Source organism: Neomonachus schauinslandi, chromosome Y (assembly GCF_002201575.2).
Source record: "Neomonachus schauinslandi chromosome Y, ASM220157v2, whole genome shotgun sequence".
In the NCBI taxonomy this organism is placed as follows: domain Eukaryota; kingdom Metazoa; phylum Chordata; class Mammalia; order Carnivora; family Phocidae; genus Neomonachus; species Neomonachus schauinslandi.
The window spans coordinates 3105830-3123155 of NC_058420.1; the positions used below are offsets into that span (position 1 = coordinate 3105830).

General features: G+C 38.0%; 1 protein-coding gene across 1 annotated transcript in view; it reads left to right on the forward strand.

The window, feature by feature from the left end:
• Positions 1-17326, forward strand: part of LOC110582200 (cullin-4B-like) — a 169468-nt gene that overhangs the window by 50889 nt on the left and 101253 nt on the right. The window contains exons 11-13 of the mRNA XM_044912036.1: positions 1801-1993; positions 2785-2889; positions 3583-3693. Coding sequence (XP_044767971.1) covers positions 1801-1993; positions 2785-2889; positions 3583-3693 — 409 coding nt within the window. The remainder of the gene's footprint in view (positions 1-1800; positions 1994-2784; positions 2890-3582; positions 3694-17326) is intronic.

Below are 17326 nucleotides of genomic sequence, written 5' to 3' on the forward strand. Positions count from 1 at the left end.
AATGAAAAGTGGCAGCCTTCCAATCTGCAGCCTTGAGCCTAAAGCTTGGGCCCCACTCCTCAGTGAGCCCTCAGAGAAAAGCAGTCAGTCACTCCTGTCTCCCTGGTCTCTGTCCACACTCCGTGCTAACCCAGCCTGTGACCAAGGGTTTCTGTCTCAGGCACGCGACCCTGTTTCAAGTCTCCAAACCCTGCAGATTCCCATGTTGCCCCTCCCAAGGGAAGAAGGGGGAATCTTGCTGTGGTTCTGCTGCTTTTGGGGCCCCTGCTCAGAGATCAGTCACCTGACTATGCTGTGGTTTGAGGTATATGGCAACCCAGAGCTGAGAGCCCACTCCTGGGCTCGCTGATTGCACCCAGCTTCCCTGCTCCAATGCCTGGGAGCTCTGCCACACTAAGGCACCCCCAGTCTTCCTGTGACCCCCAGAAACCTGAGACCACACTGTCCCACCTGGGATTCTGTCCTGCTTTGCCACCTGAGTACCTTCAGGCAGGGATGTCCCTCACTGGAGCGGACTTGTAGAAGTTCTGAATTTTTGATCCGCCACTCTGTCACTTTCCAGTAGCTGTCTTATGGAGGCTCCCTCACTCCGCAGTCAGTCTTCTCATATAGTGCCTTGGATTCACTTCTTTGCATATCCTGCCTTGCAGAAAGTGGTCAATTTTCTCTTTGTAGAGTTGCAGCATTCTTTTTTTTAGATCTCTGATTGATTTCACAGGTTGTTCTGAATGATTTGATAGATACCTAGCTGAATTCCTGGGACCAGAGGAAACTAAGCTCTTCTACTCCTCTGCCATCTTGAACATCCCTTTCCTTTGGTATTTCTTATAGGGCAGATCTACTAGCAGAGAACTATCTCAGTGTTTGCTTATCTCATAATTTCTTAATTTTACTTCACTGTGAAAGAATGTTTTTTCTGGATAAAGAATATTTGGTGATAGTTTCTTCACCCAGCACTCAAAATATATTATACTGTTGCCTTTTGACTTTTCATCGCTCTTTTTTTTTTTTTTAAGATTTTATTTATTTATCTGACAGAGAGAGAGAACAAGTAGGCAGAGAGACAGGCAGAGGGAGAGGGAGAAGCAGGCTGCCCGCTGAGCAGGGAGCCCGATGCGGGGCTCGATCCCAGGACCCTGGGATCATGACCTGAGCCGAAGGCAGACGCTTAACCGGCTGAGCCACCCAGGCGCCCTACTTTTCATCGCTCTTAATGGCTTTATTTTTGTGAATATCATACATGATGAGCTGCTTCTCTCTTACTGCTTTTAAGACCACTTAAACTGTTGAATGGGAGATGATACGTTGCTGTCTTATCATAACCCAGAGCTTCTTTCTTCATTAAGTATTACTCTGATTTTTGTAGGTTTGTGATTGATTATATTCCAGCATTCTGAAAATTTGATACTGACAAGTTCTGGTAGCTTAATCATTTTGTTAATGAAGTAAGCCCTTTTGGAGTAAGTCTTTTCACTTTCCTCTTTTTAAGATACTTTTCATCTATTTATTCCTATGAGTCTAATATGCTCTTTTTTTGATTTATTGTTTAGACATCATAGACTTGCATTTGATATGTTTATAGGTAATTCTCCACTCAGATAATCAGTTAGTTTTCATTTATTTCTGTTGGCTTCATTTCCAGAGTATCTTGTCTTTATCTAGCAATACCGTTTTCTTTACATGTTTTCTGCATATTTGCTATTCTGAGATTCTCTTGTAAATGAAGTTAAATTTTCTATTAAATTTATGGTGTTTTACTTGCTATGTAATGATAATAATTAAGGTAATTGTGTTTTTCAGAAATTTGGTAACAGCATAGTCATTAATCATGTAAAAGATAAGACAATGGTACAAGAACTTCTGGATTTTAAAGATAAGATTGATTTTATTATTGAAACATCTTTTCTGAAGAATGAAAAGTTTATTGTTGCCATGAAAGATGCTTTTGAAACATTTATAAATAAAAGACCTAACAAGCCAGCTGAACTCCTAGGTATGGTTTTCAATTTTATGAAATATGTATTTTATTTTTTATTTTGTTTCATTTAAGTTATGTGATAAAAGTTCAATTTGACCCCCTAATTTATCAGAGTATTGCATGCTTGATTATCACCGATTGTAATAAACTATTTCTCTCGAGTTTGGTCTTCACAAGACATTGTTCCTTTGTTTAATAATAATGCAGCACTTTGGAAACTTCTGTTCCTTTAGTTTGTTATAAATTTAGTTGGTTTTTTTATCAGTAGATGAAACTAAAAAATTATAGATAGGCCCACTTCTTTTTCTTGTTCTTATTTTTTAAAATAAGTGAAAGCTTTCCTTACTCCACAAAATCAAATGAATTTATATTTTAAGGTATTTCTTTTTATTGACACACTTTCTGAAAGTTGAAACAAAATATCAAATGGATAGTCTCTTGTTCTTTAAAATGAATATAATCAACACTTAATCTTTAAGATTTTGGGATTGAAATAATCTCAGTTTTATATAATATCTTACGATTTGGGGGGATTTTTAAAAAGATTGGGGGCAAGGCATTGAGGAAATTACTGTATTGTAACATTTGGACATTGAGATTATACAAATATTAAAAACAATTAAAGTAAAATTTATCTTTTATTTTCCTTCCATTCCCCTATCATCAACTCATTTATTCATTTTCTGTTTTATGAAAGTTGATGCATCTGGCTCAGGAGGAAAGTATTTATTTGAAGAAATGGTTTTTGTTCATAGTGTATATTTGAAAATATGGCATTACTTAGAAAATTATTTTTTACATTTTAGCAAAGTATGTGGATTCAAAACTTCGTGCAGGTAACAAAGAAGCTACAGATGAAGAACTTGAAGAATTACTAGATAAAGTGATAGTTTTATTTAGGTTCATTAATGGTGAGTAGTTTGGTTTAAAATGTCTATTTAAAAGTTTAAAACAGGTCACCTGGGTGGCTCAGTCGGTTAAGCATCTGCCTTTGGCTCAGGTCATGATCTTAGGGTCCTGAGATTGAGCCCTGTGTTGGGCTCCCTGCTCAGTTCAGAGTCTGCTTCTCCCTCTCCCCCTGCTTGTGCTCTATCACTCTCTCTCTTAAATAAATATATAAAATATTTTTAAAAATAAATGTTTAAAACAATAATAACATTTGTGGAAGAAATCTAAAGAAGTTATGTGCAAATCCCAATATAAACTGAATTCAAATAATTTTTTATGGTGGTAAAACTGATAACTTAAACAAATTTTACAATTCAGTGACAGTAAGTATGTTCACGTTTTGGGGCAGCCATCATAATTACCTAGTTTGAAGATTGTTCATCATGAACTCCCTACAAATTAAGCAGTCATTCCTCATTTCCTTCTTGCCTTCAGCTTCTGGCAACCAATAATTTGACTGTTCTATATGGATTTATGCATGTTGAGGTATTTTATATAAATGCAATCAGATAATGTGACTGCTTGTATTTCACTTGCTGTTATTTACATGATTTTCAAATATTATTGGATATAATATGTGATTTAATTGGCATCTCGTATTATCATTTTGCATTTTCCATGTCTGACATTAAGGTGTTTTTCCTTAAATATTACAGGGAAAGATATTTTTGAAGCCTTCTACAAAAAGGATTTAGCCAAACGTCTTTTACTTGGTAAGAGTGCTTCAGTGGATGCCGAAAAATCAATGCTGTCCAAACTTAAACCAGGTGTGTGTCTTGACATGTATAATGTTTATTTCAGCCATTTTGGGGGTTCTGTGCTACATGAATCTGCTTGGAAAACAATGATTTCAGTTCAGTGTTTCACACTCTGTGCATCAGCTTGTTTTACATATCAGTTTACTTAGTATCTTCAAAAGTACTAAATTAATGTGGTCATCCAAAAGCATATATTTTGCAGCGTTCTCATCTTTATGTGTTCCTGCAGGTGAAATATTTTAATTTTATATTTACAAATTTGTGACATTGGGTAAACTCTGTACATGTAAGCTGGGATCAGTAGCAAATATAAGTAAAAAGAAAGAGAAGCATGAAGGCTTAACATACTCAGGAAATTGAGGACAGTTTCTCTAAGGAAGCATAATTGAAATGAGATATGAAGATACAGAAATTCTGATAATGAAGGCAGAGGTATAGTTCATGCTACAAAGAGTTTGAAAAGCTGGGAAGTCAGAATAATCAGAGAGGACGAACATACAGTAGCTGTCCTAAAAACTGAACTAAGAAGTTGATCGGAATCAGATTTTGCTTAACCTGGGAGACCTTGTCTGTGATACTGTTTTATATTGTAGAAGCAGAAAAATTATTTGAAGAGTTTGAAACGAGGTTAGAAGGACTCATTTTTTTTTCTTTCAAGTTTTTAAAAAATTCTAGTTAATTAACATAAAGGGTAGTATTTGTTTCAGGAGTAGTATTTAGTGACTCATCACTTACATTCAACAATAAGTGCTCTCCTTAATGCCCACCACTCATTTATCACATCCTCCTACCCATCTCTCCTCTGGAAACCATCAGTTTTTTAGAGTTAAAAGTCTGTTTTATGGTTTGCCTCTCTTTCCCCTTATGTTCATCTGTTTTGTTTCTTAAATTCCACATCTGAGTGAAATCCTATGGTATTTGTCTTTCTCTGGCAAATGTACCTTGCCTTAGCATAATACTCTCTAGTTCCAGTCACGTTGTTGCAGATGGTAAGATTGCATTCTTTTTTATGATTAATATTCCATTGTATATATACCACATCTTTTTTATCCATTCCATTAGTCCATGGGGATCACTCCATAGTTTAGCTATTGTTGATAGTGCACTTATAAACATCAGGGTGCATGTAATCCTTTTGAGTCGTATGTTTATATCCTTTGCATAAATATCTAGTAGTGCAACTGCTGGCTCATAGGGTAGCTCTATTTTTAAGTTTTTGAAGAAACTCCATACTGTTTTCCAGAGTGGCTGCATCAGTTTGCATTCCCACCAACAGCGTAAGATGGTTCCCCTTTCTCTGCATGCTTGCCAATATGTTATTTCCAGTGTTGTTAATTTTAGACAATCTGACAAGTGTGAGGTGGTATGTCATTGTAGTTTTGATTTGTATTTCCCTGATGATGAGTGATGTTGAGCATCTTTTCATGTGTCTCTTGGCTCTCTGTATAACTTCTTCGGCAAATTGTCCATTCAAGTCTTTTGCCCATTTCTTAACTGGATTATTAGCTTTTTTAGGTGTTGAGTTCCATAAGTTCTTTATAGATTTTGGATACTAACACTAACCCATTTGCGAATATCTTCTCCCATTCTGTAGGTTGCCTTTTAGATTTGTTGTTTGTTTCCTTTGCTATGCAGAAGCTTTTTATCTTGATGAGGTCCAAATATTTCATTTTTGCTTTTGTTGCCCTTGGCTCTGGTGATGTGTCTGGTAACAAGTTGCTATAGTTGAAGTCAAAGAGGTTGCTGCCTCTGTTCTCTAGGATTTTGATGGGAGTCCTGTCTCACATAAACTCATCCATTTTGAGTTTATCTTTTGTGTGGTGTAAGAGAATGGTTCAGTTTCATTCTTCTGCATGTGGCTGTCCAATTTTTCCAAGAGCATTTGTTGAAGAGACTGTCTTTTTTCCATTGGATATTTTTTCCTGCTTTGATTAGTTGACCATATCACCGTGGGTCCATTTTGGGTTTTCTCTTCTGTTCCATTGAGTTTATCTTTGTGTATGCTGTAAGAAAATGGTCCAGTGTCATTCTGGACACTACGGCTACCCGATTTTCCGAACAACACTTCTTGAAGATACTTTTTTTCCATTGGATACCCTTTCTTGCTTTGTTGACGATTAATTGACCAGATTGCTGTGGGTCCATTTTGGGTTGTCTATTCTGTTCCATTGATCTATGTGTCTGTTTTTGTGCCAGTACCATACGTCTTGATGATCACAGCTTTGTAATAGACCTTGAAGTCCGGGATAATGATGCCTTCAGTTTTGTTTTTCTATCTCAACATTTCCTTGGTGATTCCGGGTCTTTTCTGATTCTGATATTAGGATTGTTTGTTCCAGAACTTTGAAAAATGTCACTGGAATTTTGATCCAGTTGGATGGCTCTGGGCAGCATAGACATTTTAGCAATATTTGTTCGTCCGATCCATGAGTATGGAATGTTTTCTATCTTTTTGTGTCTTCTTCAATTTCTTTCATGAGTGTTCTGTAGTTCCTAGAGTATACGTCCTTTACCTCTTTGGTTAGGTTTATTCCGAGGTCTCTTATGGTTTTTGGTGCTATTGTAAATGGAATCATTTATCTAATTTCTCTTTCTACAGTTGCATTGTTAGTGTATAAGAAAGCAATTGCTTTCTGTGCATTGATTTTTTATCCTACCACATAACTGACTTGCTGGATAAGTTCTAGTAATTTGGGGGTGGGGTCCTTTGGGTTTTCCATATAGAGTATCATGCCATCTGTGAAGAGAGGTAACAATCATTTTAATTGTTTTTGTTGTCTGATTGCTGTTGCTAGGACACCTAGTACTATGTTGAACAATAGGGGCGAGAGTGGGCATCCTTGACGTGTTCCTGATCTAAGGGAAAAGGCTCTCAGCTTTTCCCCATTGAGGATGATATTTGCTGTGGGGTTTTCATAGATGGATTTTATGATCTTGAGGAATGTTCCCTCTATCCATATACTCTGAAGAGTTTTAATCAGGAAACGATGTTGTATTTTGTCAAATGCTTTTTCTGCATCAATTGAGAGGACCATATGGTTCTTCTCCCTCCTCTTACTAATGTGTTCTATCACATTGACTGATTTGCGAATGTTGAACCACCCTTGCAACCTGGGGATAAATCCCACTTGGACGTGGTGGATGATCCTTTTAATGTATTATTGAATCCTGTTAGCTAGGATTTTGTGAGGATTTTGGAATCCATATTCATCAGGGATTTTGGTCTGACATTCTCCTTTTTGATGGGGTCTTTGCCTGGTTTGGGGATTAAGGTAATGCTGGCATCATAGAATGAATCTGGACTTTGCCTCTGTTTCTATTTTTTGAAACAGCTTCAGGAGATTAGGTTTCATTTCTTCTTTGAATGTTTGGTGGAATTCCCCAGGGAATCCATCCAGCCCTGGACTCTTGTTTTTTGGGAGGTTTTTGATCACTGCTTCAATCTCGTTACTGGTTATTAGCCTATTCAAGTTGTCAGGTTCTTCCTGTGTCAGTCTTGGCAGCTTAATAGGTTTCCAGCAAGACATCCATTTCTTCAGGTTGCTCAATTTATTGGCACATAGTTGTTGATAAAAATTTCTAATAATTGTTTCTATTTCCTTGGTGTTAGTCGTGATCTCTCTCCTTTCATTCATAATTTTATTAATTTGGGTCCTTTATCTTTTCTTTTGGATAAGTCTGGCCAGTTGTTTATCACTCTTATTAATCCTTTCAAAGAACCAGCTTCTAGTTTTGTTGATCTGATCTACTCTGTTTCTGGTTTCAAATTCATTGATCTCTGTTGTAATCTTCATTATTTCCCTTCTAAAGTGTGGCTTAGGCATCGTTTGTTGCTTTTTCTCAAGTTCTTTAAGGAATAAAGTTAGTTGGGGAATTCAGGATTTTTCTGTTTGAGTGAGGCTTAGATGGCTATGTATTTCCCCCTTAGGAACACCTTTGCAGCATCCCACAGGTTTTAGACAGATGTGTTTTTTTTCTCATTGGTTTCCATGAATTGTTTCAGTTCTTCTTTGATTTCCTGGCTGACCCAAACATTCTTGAGTAGAGTGGTCTTTAGCTTCCAAGTGTTTAAATTTCTTCCAATTTTTTTTCTTGTGATTGAGTTCCAGTTTTAAAGCATTATTGTCTGCCAATATGCAGGGAATCATCTCAATCTTTTGGTATGATTTGAGACCTGATTTGTCACCCAGTATGTGGTCTAGTCTGGAGAAAGTACCATGTGTGCTCCAGAAGAATTGAGTATTCTGTTATTTTAGGGTGGAATGTTCTGTATATATCAATGAGGTCCATCTGTCATTCAAAGCTCTTGTTTCTTTGTTGATCTTCTGCTTAGATGATCTGTCTGTTGCTGAGAGTGGAGTATTGAGGTCTCCTACAATTAACGTATTGTTATCAATATGATTCTTTATTTTGGTTAATGGTTGGCATATGTGACTGTCTGCTCCCATTTGGGAGCATAGATATTTACAATTGTTAGATCTTCTTGTTGGATAGACCCTTAAGAATGATATAGTATCCTTCTGTGTCTCTAACTGCAGTCTTTAATTTAAAATCTAATTTGTCTGATATAAGAATTGTTACCCCAGCTTTCTTTTGGGTCCGTTGACATGGAAGATGAATCTCTCTCCCTTCATTTTCAGTCTGGATGTATCTTTAGGTTCAAAATGAGTCTCTTGTAGACAGCATATGGATTGGTCCTCTCTTTTTATCCAATCTGCAACTCTGTGCCATTTTTTGGGAGCATTTCAGCCATTCACGTTGAGAGTGATTATTGAAAGATATGAATTAATTGTCATCATGTTGCCTGTGAAGACGTTGTTTCTATAGATTGTCCCTGTAAATTTATGTTGTATAATCACTCTTGGGGTCTTTCTCCTTTTATAGAACCCCCTTAATATTTCTTGCATGGCCGGCTTAGTGGTCACATGTTCTTTCAGTTTCTGCCAGTCGTAGAAGCTCCACATCTCTCCATCCATTCTAAATGACAGCCTTTCTGGATAAAGTATTCTTGGCTGCATGTTCTTCAGAGGTCCTGTTTTCTTGTTGATCTTCTACTTTGATGATCTGTCCATTTTTGTGAGTGGGGTATAAAGTCCCTTACTGTTGTTATTGTATTATTATCAATGAGTTTCTTTATGTTTGTGATTAATTGATTTGTGTATTTGGGCGCCTCCATGTTGGGTGCATAAATATTTGCAATTGTTAGATCTTCTTGATGGATAGTCCCCTTAAGATGTAGTACCATTCTTCATCTCTTGTCACAGTCTGTTTTAAAACCTAGTTTAATATTAGGATTGCTACTTCAGCTTTCTTTTGACATGCATTAGCATTGTAGATGTTTCTCCATCTTCTAGCTTTCAATCTTCAGATGTCTTTAGGTCTAAAATGAGTCTCTTGTAGGCAGCATACAAATGGTTCTGGATTTTTTATATTATTATTCATTCTGATATCTTATGTCTTTTGATTTGAATATTTAGCCCCTTTACATTCAGAGTAATTATTGATAGATGTGAGTTTGGTGCCATTATGTTACCTGTGGAGTTGGTATTGTGGTGATGTTCTCTGGCCCTTCTCGTCTCTGCTGTTTTTGTTCTTTTTTTGTCATTCAGACTCCCCTGTAAATTTTTTGCAGGACTGGTTTAGTGGTCATGTACTCCTTTATTTTATTTTTTTAAATTTAATTTAATTTTATTATGTTATGTTAGTCATCATACAGTACATCATTAGTTTTTGATGTAGTGTTCTGTGATTACTTTAGTTTTTTGTTTTTTTGTCTGGAAACTTTTTATCTCTCTTTCTATTCTTAATGACAGCGTTGCTGGAAAAAGTTGCATATTTTTCACCATCAACATTGTTGTGTATATCCCTGCTTTCTTCTGACCTGCCAGGTTTCTATGGACAGATCTACTGTGAAGCTAATTTGTCTTCCGTTGTAGGTTAGGGATTTCTTTTTCCTTTTCTTTTTCCTTTGCTTTCAGGATTATCTCTGTATTTTGCAAAGTTTACTATGAAAAGTCTTGGTGTGGGCCAGATCTTCTTGAATTTGGTGGGGTTCTCTGTGCTTCCTGGATTTGAATGTCTCTTTCCCTCCCCAGATTAGGGGATTAAAAATATAAATTTATATTAATTGCTAAATCTATATTAATCACTATAAGTCGATTAAATTAACCTGTTACTCCTTTCTCTCTCTCTCTCTCTCTTTTTTTTTCTGGGACTCTTATGATATGAGTGTTTGTGTTTTAAATAGTTGCTGAGTTCATAAGTGTACATTTGTGATCTGATACTTTTCTTTCCCTCTTCTTTTCAGCTTCATGGTTTTCCATAATTATTATTCTGTGTCCCTGATTCATTCCTTTTCTTCATCTGTACTCTGTGTTATGGCATCCAGTCAGTTTTGGACTTGATGACACTATTTTTTGGTTTACTCTGACTAGTTTTTCATTGTTTTATCTCTGTAATAAGAGATTTTCTAGTGTCTTCTATGTTTTTCTCAAGCCCAGCTAGTATCCTTATGATTGTATTTTAAATTCTGCTTCAGGCACATTACTTATATCTATTTTGTTTAGATCCCTGACCATTGCCTCTTTCTGTTCGTTTTTTTTCGGGTGAATTCCTCCATTTTGTCATTTTGTCTAAGTCAGTGTGTGTGTGTGCCTGTGTTAGGGAAGCTTGTTATATTCCTCCTCCTGAGAGTAATAGTAATATATTAAGTTAATATTAATAGTAATAATAATTCAGTAATAATTAATTAGTAACAATATATTAGAAAGAGTTCTATACTGTCTTGGACCTGGTGCTTAAGGAAGTGTTTCATAGCACACATTCTGCTGTTATGTATTGGCTGCTTCCCTTAGGTCAGTCCTCTGTAGAGTTTCTCTTCACCTACAGTGTGGAGAGTTTGGACCTCATCCAGTGTGTGGCAGTTTTAAGTAGGTGTGTTCTGGTCTAGTTGTTAAAAGAAGATAGATCCTGGGTGCCTGGGTGGCTCAGTTGTTAAGAATCTGCCTTTGGCTCGGGTCATGGTCCCAGGGTCCTGGAATCAAGCCCCCCATTGGGCTCCTGCTCAGCGGGAAGCCTGCTTCTCCTTCTCCCACTCCCCCTGCTGTGTTCCCTCTCTTGCTGTCTCTCCCTCTGTCAAATAAATAAATAAAATCTTAAAAAAAAAATAGATCCTATTTCCTGTAGAGCTGCAGCTTTACAGCACTTAATGATCAGTAGTGTTGGTGTTTATGAGGAGTTTGTGCTGGTCTTCTGAGGGTGGGGCCTGCTGTGTTGGTTCTCATGTGGACAATCCTAGGAAAGATGCACCTGCAGAGCACAAGGTGGTGGGCCTTGATGTAAGTGGCTCCAGCCTGCACTGGGGGTTCTGCATTGCTCAATAAAGTAAGTCAGTGTTGATGTGTGGGAGGAACATGGTGTCACAGCACTCTCTTATCCCTGGAACAGAGAGTTCCTACCTGCCACTCCACAGGAAGCCCTTACAGAAAAGTGAACAGTCTCCCCTTTTGTGTCCCAGGTTTCTGTCAGATCCCTGCCTTCACACTGTGCCAAGCTATATGCCTTCCAGGCAGCACTTTCCTCCTGTGTTTTATCTCAGGTGTGGGCCTGGGTTTCAAAACTCCAAATGTATGGACCTGGCACTGACCCTCTGCAGGAAGGTCATGGCATGCTGTGGCTGATGCCATTTTTCACAGAAAAGTAGTCTTAGGACCCGACAGTGTTCAGTTTATGGTAAATATCAAAAAGCCTGTCCCGGAGAATTACAGACCAACATCCCCAAAGAAATGGATGCATAAATTCTCAGCAAGCTACTAATCAGATGCACAAGTATAGTAAAAGCACTGTTTAACACAACCATGTGGGATTTATTCCTGGGCTGCAAAGGTGGTTCAACATCTGCAAATCAATCAATGTGATACAGCACATTAATGAAAGAAATGACAAGAACCATATGATCTTCTCAATAGATGCAGAATGAACATTTGACAAAATAGAGCATCCTTGATAAAAACTCTCAACGATGTTGGGATAGAGGGAACATACCTCAACATCATAGACCATATACAAAAGACCCACAGCTAATAGCATGCTCAAAGGGGCACAACCAGAGCTTTTCCTCTAAGGAAAAGGACAGGACCACGACGGGGATGTCCACTCTCACACTGTTGTTCAACAAAGTACTAGAAGTCCTGGCCTCAGCAATCAGACAACAAAAAGAAATAAAAGGGACCCACATGGTGAAGAAGTCACACTTTGATTCTTGGCAAGATGATGGAGGTGTAGAGGACCCTGTTTCAACTGGTCCTCTGAATTTAGCTGGATATCTACCAAACCATTTGGAACTCCCATGAAATCAGCCTGAGATGTAAGATTATATATCTAGATGTCTACAAGTAGAAAAGCACTGCGTGTTGTAAGGTAGGGAGGGTGGAGTCATAATCTGTGGGGATATATTGGAAGATAAACAGAAGGGGAAGGGAGCCTCCATTAGCTGGCTCCTGGAAAGTGATACAACACCAGAGCGCAAAAGTGTCCTGCACCAGGGACCCAGCACAGACTCTCAGAGTGGTAGCAGCGGGGAAAGGGCTTTAAAGCAGCACCCATACAGGACCCAGGAGTTGCAGGTGCATGCGTGAGCCCATGGCCACTTGTGGTTTTAAAAGCACAAAGGGCAGGGACAAGCCCCAGCCCCTGGGACAAGCCCCAGCCTCTGAGAGAGTCATGGTGGGCGTACTCCTCGGGAGACTGGTTTTCAGAGATGCATAAAGAAACAGACTGTGTATCCTGGAGGGTTTAGTGAACAGAGCAGACTGCGATTTCTCTGCTCTGGGACAGAGGTTTGGGTACAGCCATTTTTGCTCTGAAACTCAGAAGAGGGGCTGAAAGCTGCCATTGAATGAAAATTCAGAAAACCGGGCGCCTGGGTGGCTCAGTCGGTTAAGCGACTGCCTTCGGCTCAGGTCATGATCCTGGAGTCCCGGGGTCGAGTCCCGCATCGGGCTCCCTGCTCAGCGGGGAGTCTGCTTCTCCCTCTGACCCTCCTCCCTCTCGTGCTCTCTGTCTCTCATTCTCTCTCACAAATAAATAAATAAAATCTTTAAAAAAAAAAAAAAAAAAGAAAATTCAGAAAACCAGTTTCCACTGAGCCCACACCCTGACAGGGAGCAGGACAACTCCATCCAGGCAGAGTTGCCTGAGTAACAGCACAGAAGGCCCCTCAACCAGAAGACAGGTTGGAAGAACAAGAGAATGACAACCCCAGGGAACCCATAAGACTGTAAAATCCCAATACCAGGGGAAAATAGTATATTGAGCTCCAGGCATTGCCTCATGGCTTGTTTAATTTTCAGATACAGCTCTCTTTTTCTTTTTATACTTTCTCTTATGCTTCTTCTCTGTTTTTTCTTTTTACCTTTTTCTCATTTCAACTAGATGTTTAATATATCAACTTTTATTTCATAGTAGCTTTTTAACATACTTTTTCACACCTGTATTGTTTTTATAGGTATATGCTTTATTGTAGTCCTTTTTTCTCTATTGAATATTACCTTTATGTACATATTCAAGTTTTATTTCCCCTGTAATTTGGGGAAGTAGTTTCCTCTAACAAACAGAACAAAATACACCCAGGAACAATGAAACACCGTACTTTGTCCACACTGAGAGTTTATATCCCCCTTCCCCTCACCTATCCCTTTTTTAATTTTTTTTTTTTTATGTTATGTTGGTCACCATACAGTACTTCATTAGTTTTTGATGTAGTGCTACATGATTCATTGTTTGCCTATAACACCCAGTGCTCCATGCAATATGTGCCCTCATTTAATACCCATCACCAGGTTAATTTTTAATTTAAAAAAATAATTTTAAAAATTTTATTCTTGTGTTTCATTTTGGCTTTGTTTTTTCATTGGTGGCTTCCAACCACTCTGGATTTTCCTAGGGTACATCTTGGGTCATGGTTGATATTTTGGGCTCTGTACATTCCCTCAACCATCCCTCAACAGAATGACTAGGAGGAGGAACTTACAACAAAGAAAAGAACCACAGACAGTGTCCTCTGCCACAGATCTAATGGATATGGATATAAGTAAGATGTCAGAGATATACTCCATGATAGCAATTATGAAGTCAATAGCTAGGCTTGAGAAAAATATTAACAACAATATAGATTCTCTAAGGGCAGAAATGAGATCTAATCAAGCTGAACTTAAAAATGCTATGAATGAGATTCAGTCTAAACTGGATAGTTAACAGCCATGATAAATGAGGCAGAAGAATGAATTCGTGAGCTAGACCATAAGATGATAGAAAGGAAGGAAGCTGAGGAGGATAGGGATAGGCAGCTAGAAGCATAGAACAGACTTAGAGAAATCATGAAAGGAGAACAGACTTAGAGAAATCATGAAAGATTCCAATATCAGAATTACTGGGATCCCTGAGGGGGTGGGGAGAGAGAGAGGACTAGAAGATGTATTTGAGTAAATTGTAGCTGAGAACTTCCCTAATCTGGGGAAGGAAACAAGTGTTCATGTCCAAGAGGCAGAGGGGACCCCTTCCAAGATCAATAAAAATAGAAAACACCTCAGCATATAATAGTAAAGTTTGCAAATCTTAGAATCAAGGAAGCTATCCTGAGAGCCATTAAGGGGAACAGATTTCTTACCTAGGGAAAGAGGAACATCAGAATAATGTCAGATCTGTCCACAGAGATATGCCAAGCCAGAAAGGCTGGCAAGACATATTCAGGGTACAAAATGAAAAGAACATGCAGCCAAGCATACTTTATCCAGCAAGGCTGTCATTCAGAATGGATGGAGAGATAAAGAGCTTCCAGGACAGCCAGAAACTGAATGAATATGCGACCACCAAGCCAGCCCTGCAAGAAATATTAAGGGGCATTCTATAAAAGAAGAAAGACCCCAAGAGTATTATAGACCAGAGATTTACAGTGAGAATATATAGAAACAGGGACTTTACAGGTAGTATAATAGCACTAAGTGCATATCTTTCAATAGTTACTATCAATGTGAATGGCTTAATGGTCCCATGAAGTGGCACAGAGTTTCAGATTGGATAAAAAGTCAGGACCCATCTATATGCTGTCTATAAGAGACTCATTTTGAACCTAAAGACTCCTTCAGATTGAAAGTGAGGGAATGGAGAATCATTTGTCATGCCAACGGACCTCAAAAGAAGCTGGGGGAGCAATCCTTATATCAGACAAATTAGATTTTAAATGAGAGACTGTAGTAAGAGATGTAGAGCGATACTGTATCATACTTAAATGGTCTATTCAACAAGAAGATCTAACAATTATAAATATCTGTGTCCCCAACATGGGAGCAGCAAACTATATAAACCAACTGTTAAATAAACATACTATGGACAGTAAAACATTAATAGTAGGACACCTAACCACTCACACTCAGCAAAGACAGACCATCTAAGCAGAAGATCAACAAAGAAACAAGAGTTTGAAGGACACATTGGACCAGATGGAATTCATAAATATATACAGAACATTCTACCCTGAAACAACAGAATACTCATTCTTTTTGAGTGCACATGGAACTTTCTCCAGAATACACCACATACGGGGTCACAAATGAGGTCTCAACTGATACCAAAAGATTGAGATTATCCCTGCATGTTATCAGACCACAATGCTTTGAAACTGGAACTCAATCACAAGAAAAACTTTGGAAGAAATTCAAACCCTTGGAGATTAAAAAGAATCCTGCTAAGGAATGAATGGGTCAACCAAGAAATTAAAGAACTTAAACAATTCATCAAATTAATGAGAATGAAACAACATCGCTCCAAAACCTATGGGATACCTAAAGGCGATCCTAAGGGGGAAATACATTGCCATCCAAGCCTCACTCAAAAAAATAGAAAAATCCCAAATACACATGCTGACTTTACACCTTAAAGAACTGTAGAAAAAACAACAAGTGATGCCTAAACCATGCATGAGAAGATAAATAATTTAGATTAGAGCAGAAATCAATGAATTTGAAACCAGAAATACAGTATGGCAGATCAATGAAGCTAGAAGTTGGTTTTTTGAAGGAATTAATAAGATCAATAAACCACTCACCAGACTTATCCAAAAGAAAAGAGAAAGGACCCAAATTAATAAAATCATGAATGAACGGGGAGAGATCACGACTAACACCAAGGAAATAGAAACAAATTTTAGAAATTATTATCAGCAACTATATGCCAACAAATTAAGCAACCTGGAAGAAATGGATACCTTCCTGGAAACTTCTAAACCACCAAGATTGAAACAGGAAAAAATAGACAAACTGAAGAGACCAAGAACCAGTAACGAGATTGGAGCAGTGATCAAAAAACCTCCCAAAAAACAAGAGTGCAGGGCCTGATGGATTCCCAGGGGAATTCTATCAAACATTTCAAGAATCATACCTGTTCTTCTGAAGCTCTTTCAAAAAATAGAAACAGAAGGAAAACTTCCAAACTCGTTCTATGAGGCCAGCATTACCCTGATCCCAAAATCACACAAAGACTCCATCAAAATGGAAAATTACAGACCAATATCTCTGATGAACATGATGCCAAAATTATCAACAAGATTCTAGGCAATAGAATCCAATTGTACATTAAAATGATTATCCATCAGGACCAAGTGGGATTTATTCCTGGGAGGCAAGGGTGGTTCCACAGTTACAAATCAGTGTGGTAGATCACATCAATAAAAGAAAAGACAAGAACCATATGATCCTCTCAGTCGATGCAGAAAAAGCATTTGTCAAAATACAGCATCCTTTCCTGATTCAAACTCTTCAGAGTACAGGGATAGAGGGAACATACCTCAAGTTCATAAAAACCATCTATGAAAAGCCCACAGTGAACATCATTCTCAATGGGGAAACACTGAGAGCTTTTCCCTTAAGGTCAGGAACACAACGGTGATGCCCACTCTCGCCACTGTTGTTCAACGTAGTACTAGAAGTCCTAGCATCAGCAGTGAGATAAGAAAAAGGAATGAAAGGCATTCAAATTGGCAGAGAAATCAAACTCTCTTTCTTTCCAGACGACATGATACTTTATGTGAAAAACCCAAAAGACTCTATCCTCAGATTACTAGAATTCATAAAGCAAGTCTGCCACGTGGCAGGCTATAAAATCAATGCACAGAAATCAGTTGCATTTCTACACATTAACAATGTGACTGAAGAAAGACAAGTAAGGAATCAATTCCATTTAAAATAGCACTAAAAACTATAAGATACCTAGGAATAAACGTAACCAAAGAGGTAAAGGATCTATACTCTAGAAACTACAAAACACTTATGAAAGTAATTGAGCAAGACACAAAAATATGGAAAAACTTTCCATGCTCATGGGTCAGAAGAATAAACATTGTGAAAATGTCTATGCTGCCCAGAACAATCTACACTTTCATGCCATCCCTATTAAAATACCATTGGCATTTTTCAAAGAGCTGGAACAAACAATTTGTATGGAACCAGAGAAGTCCCTGAATCGCCAACGGAATGTTGGGGAAAAAACAAAAAGCAAAAAACCCACAAAGCTCTGGATGTCATGTTTCCTGATTTCATGCTATATTACAAAGCTGTGATCACCAAGACTGAATGGTACTGGCACAAAA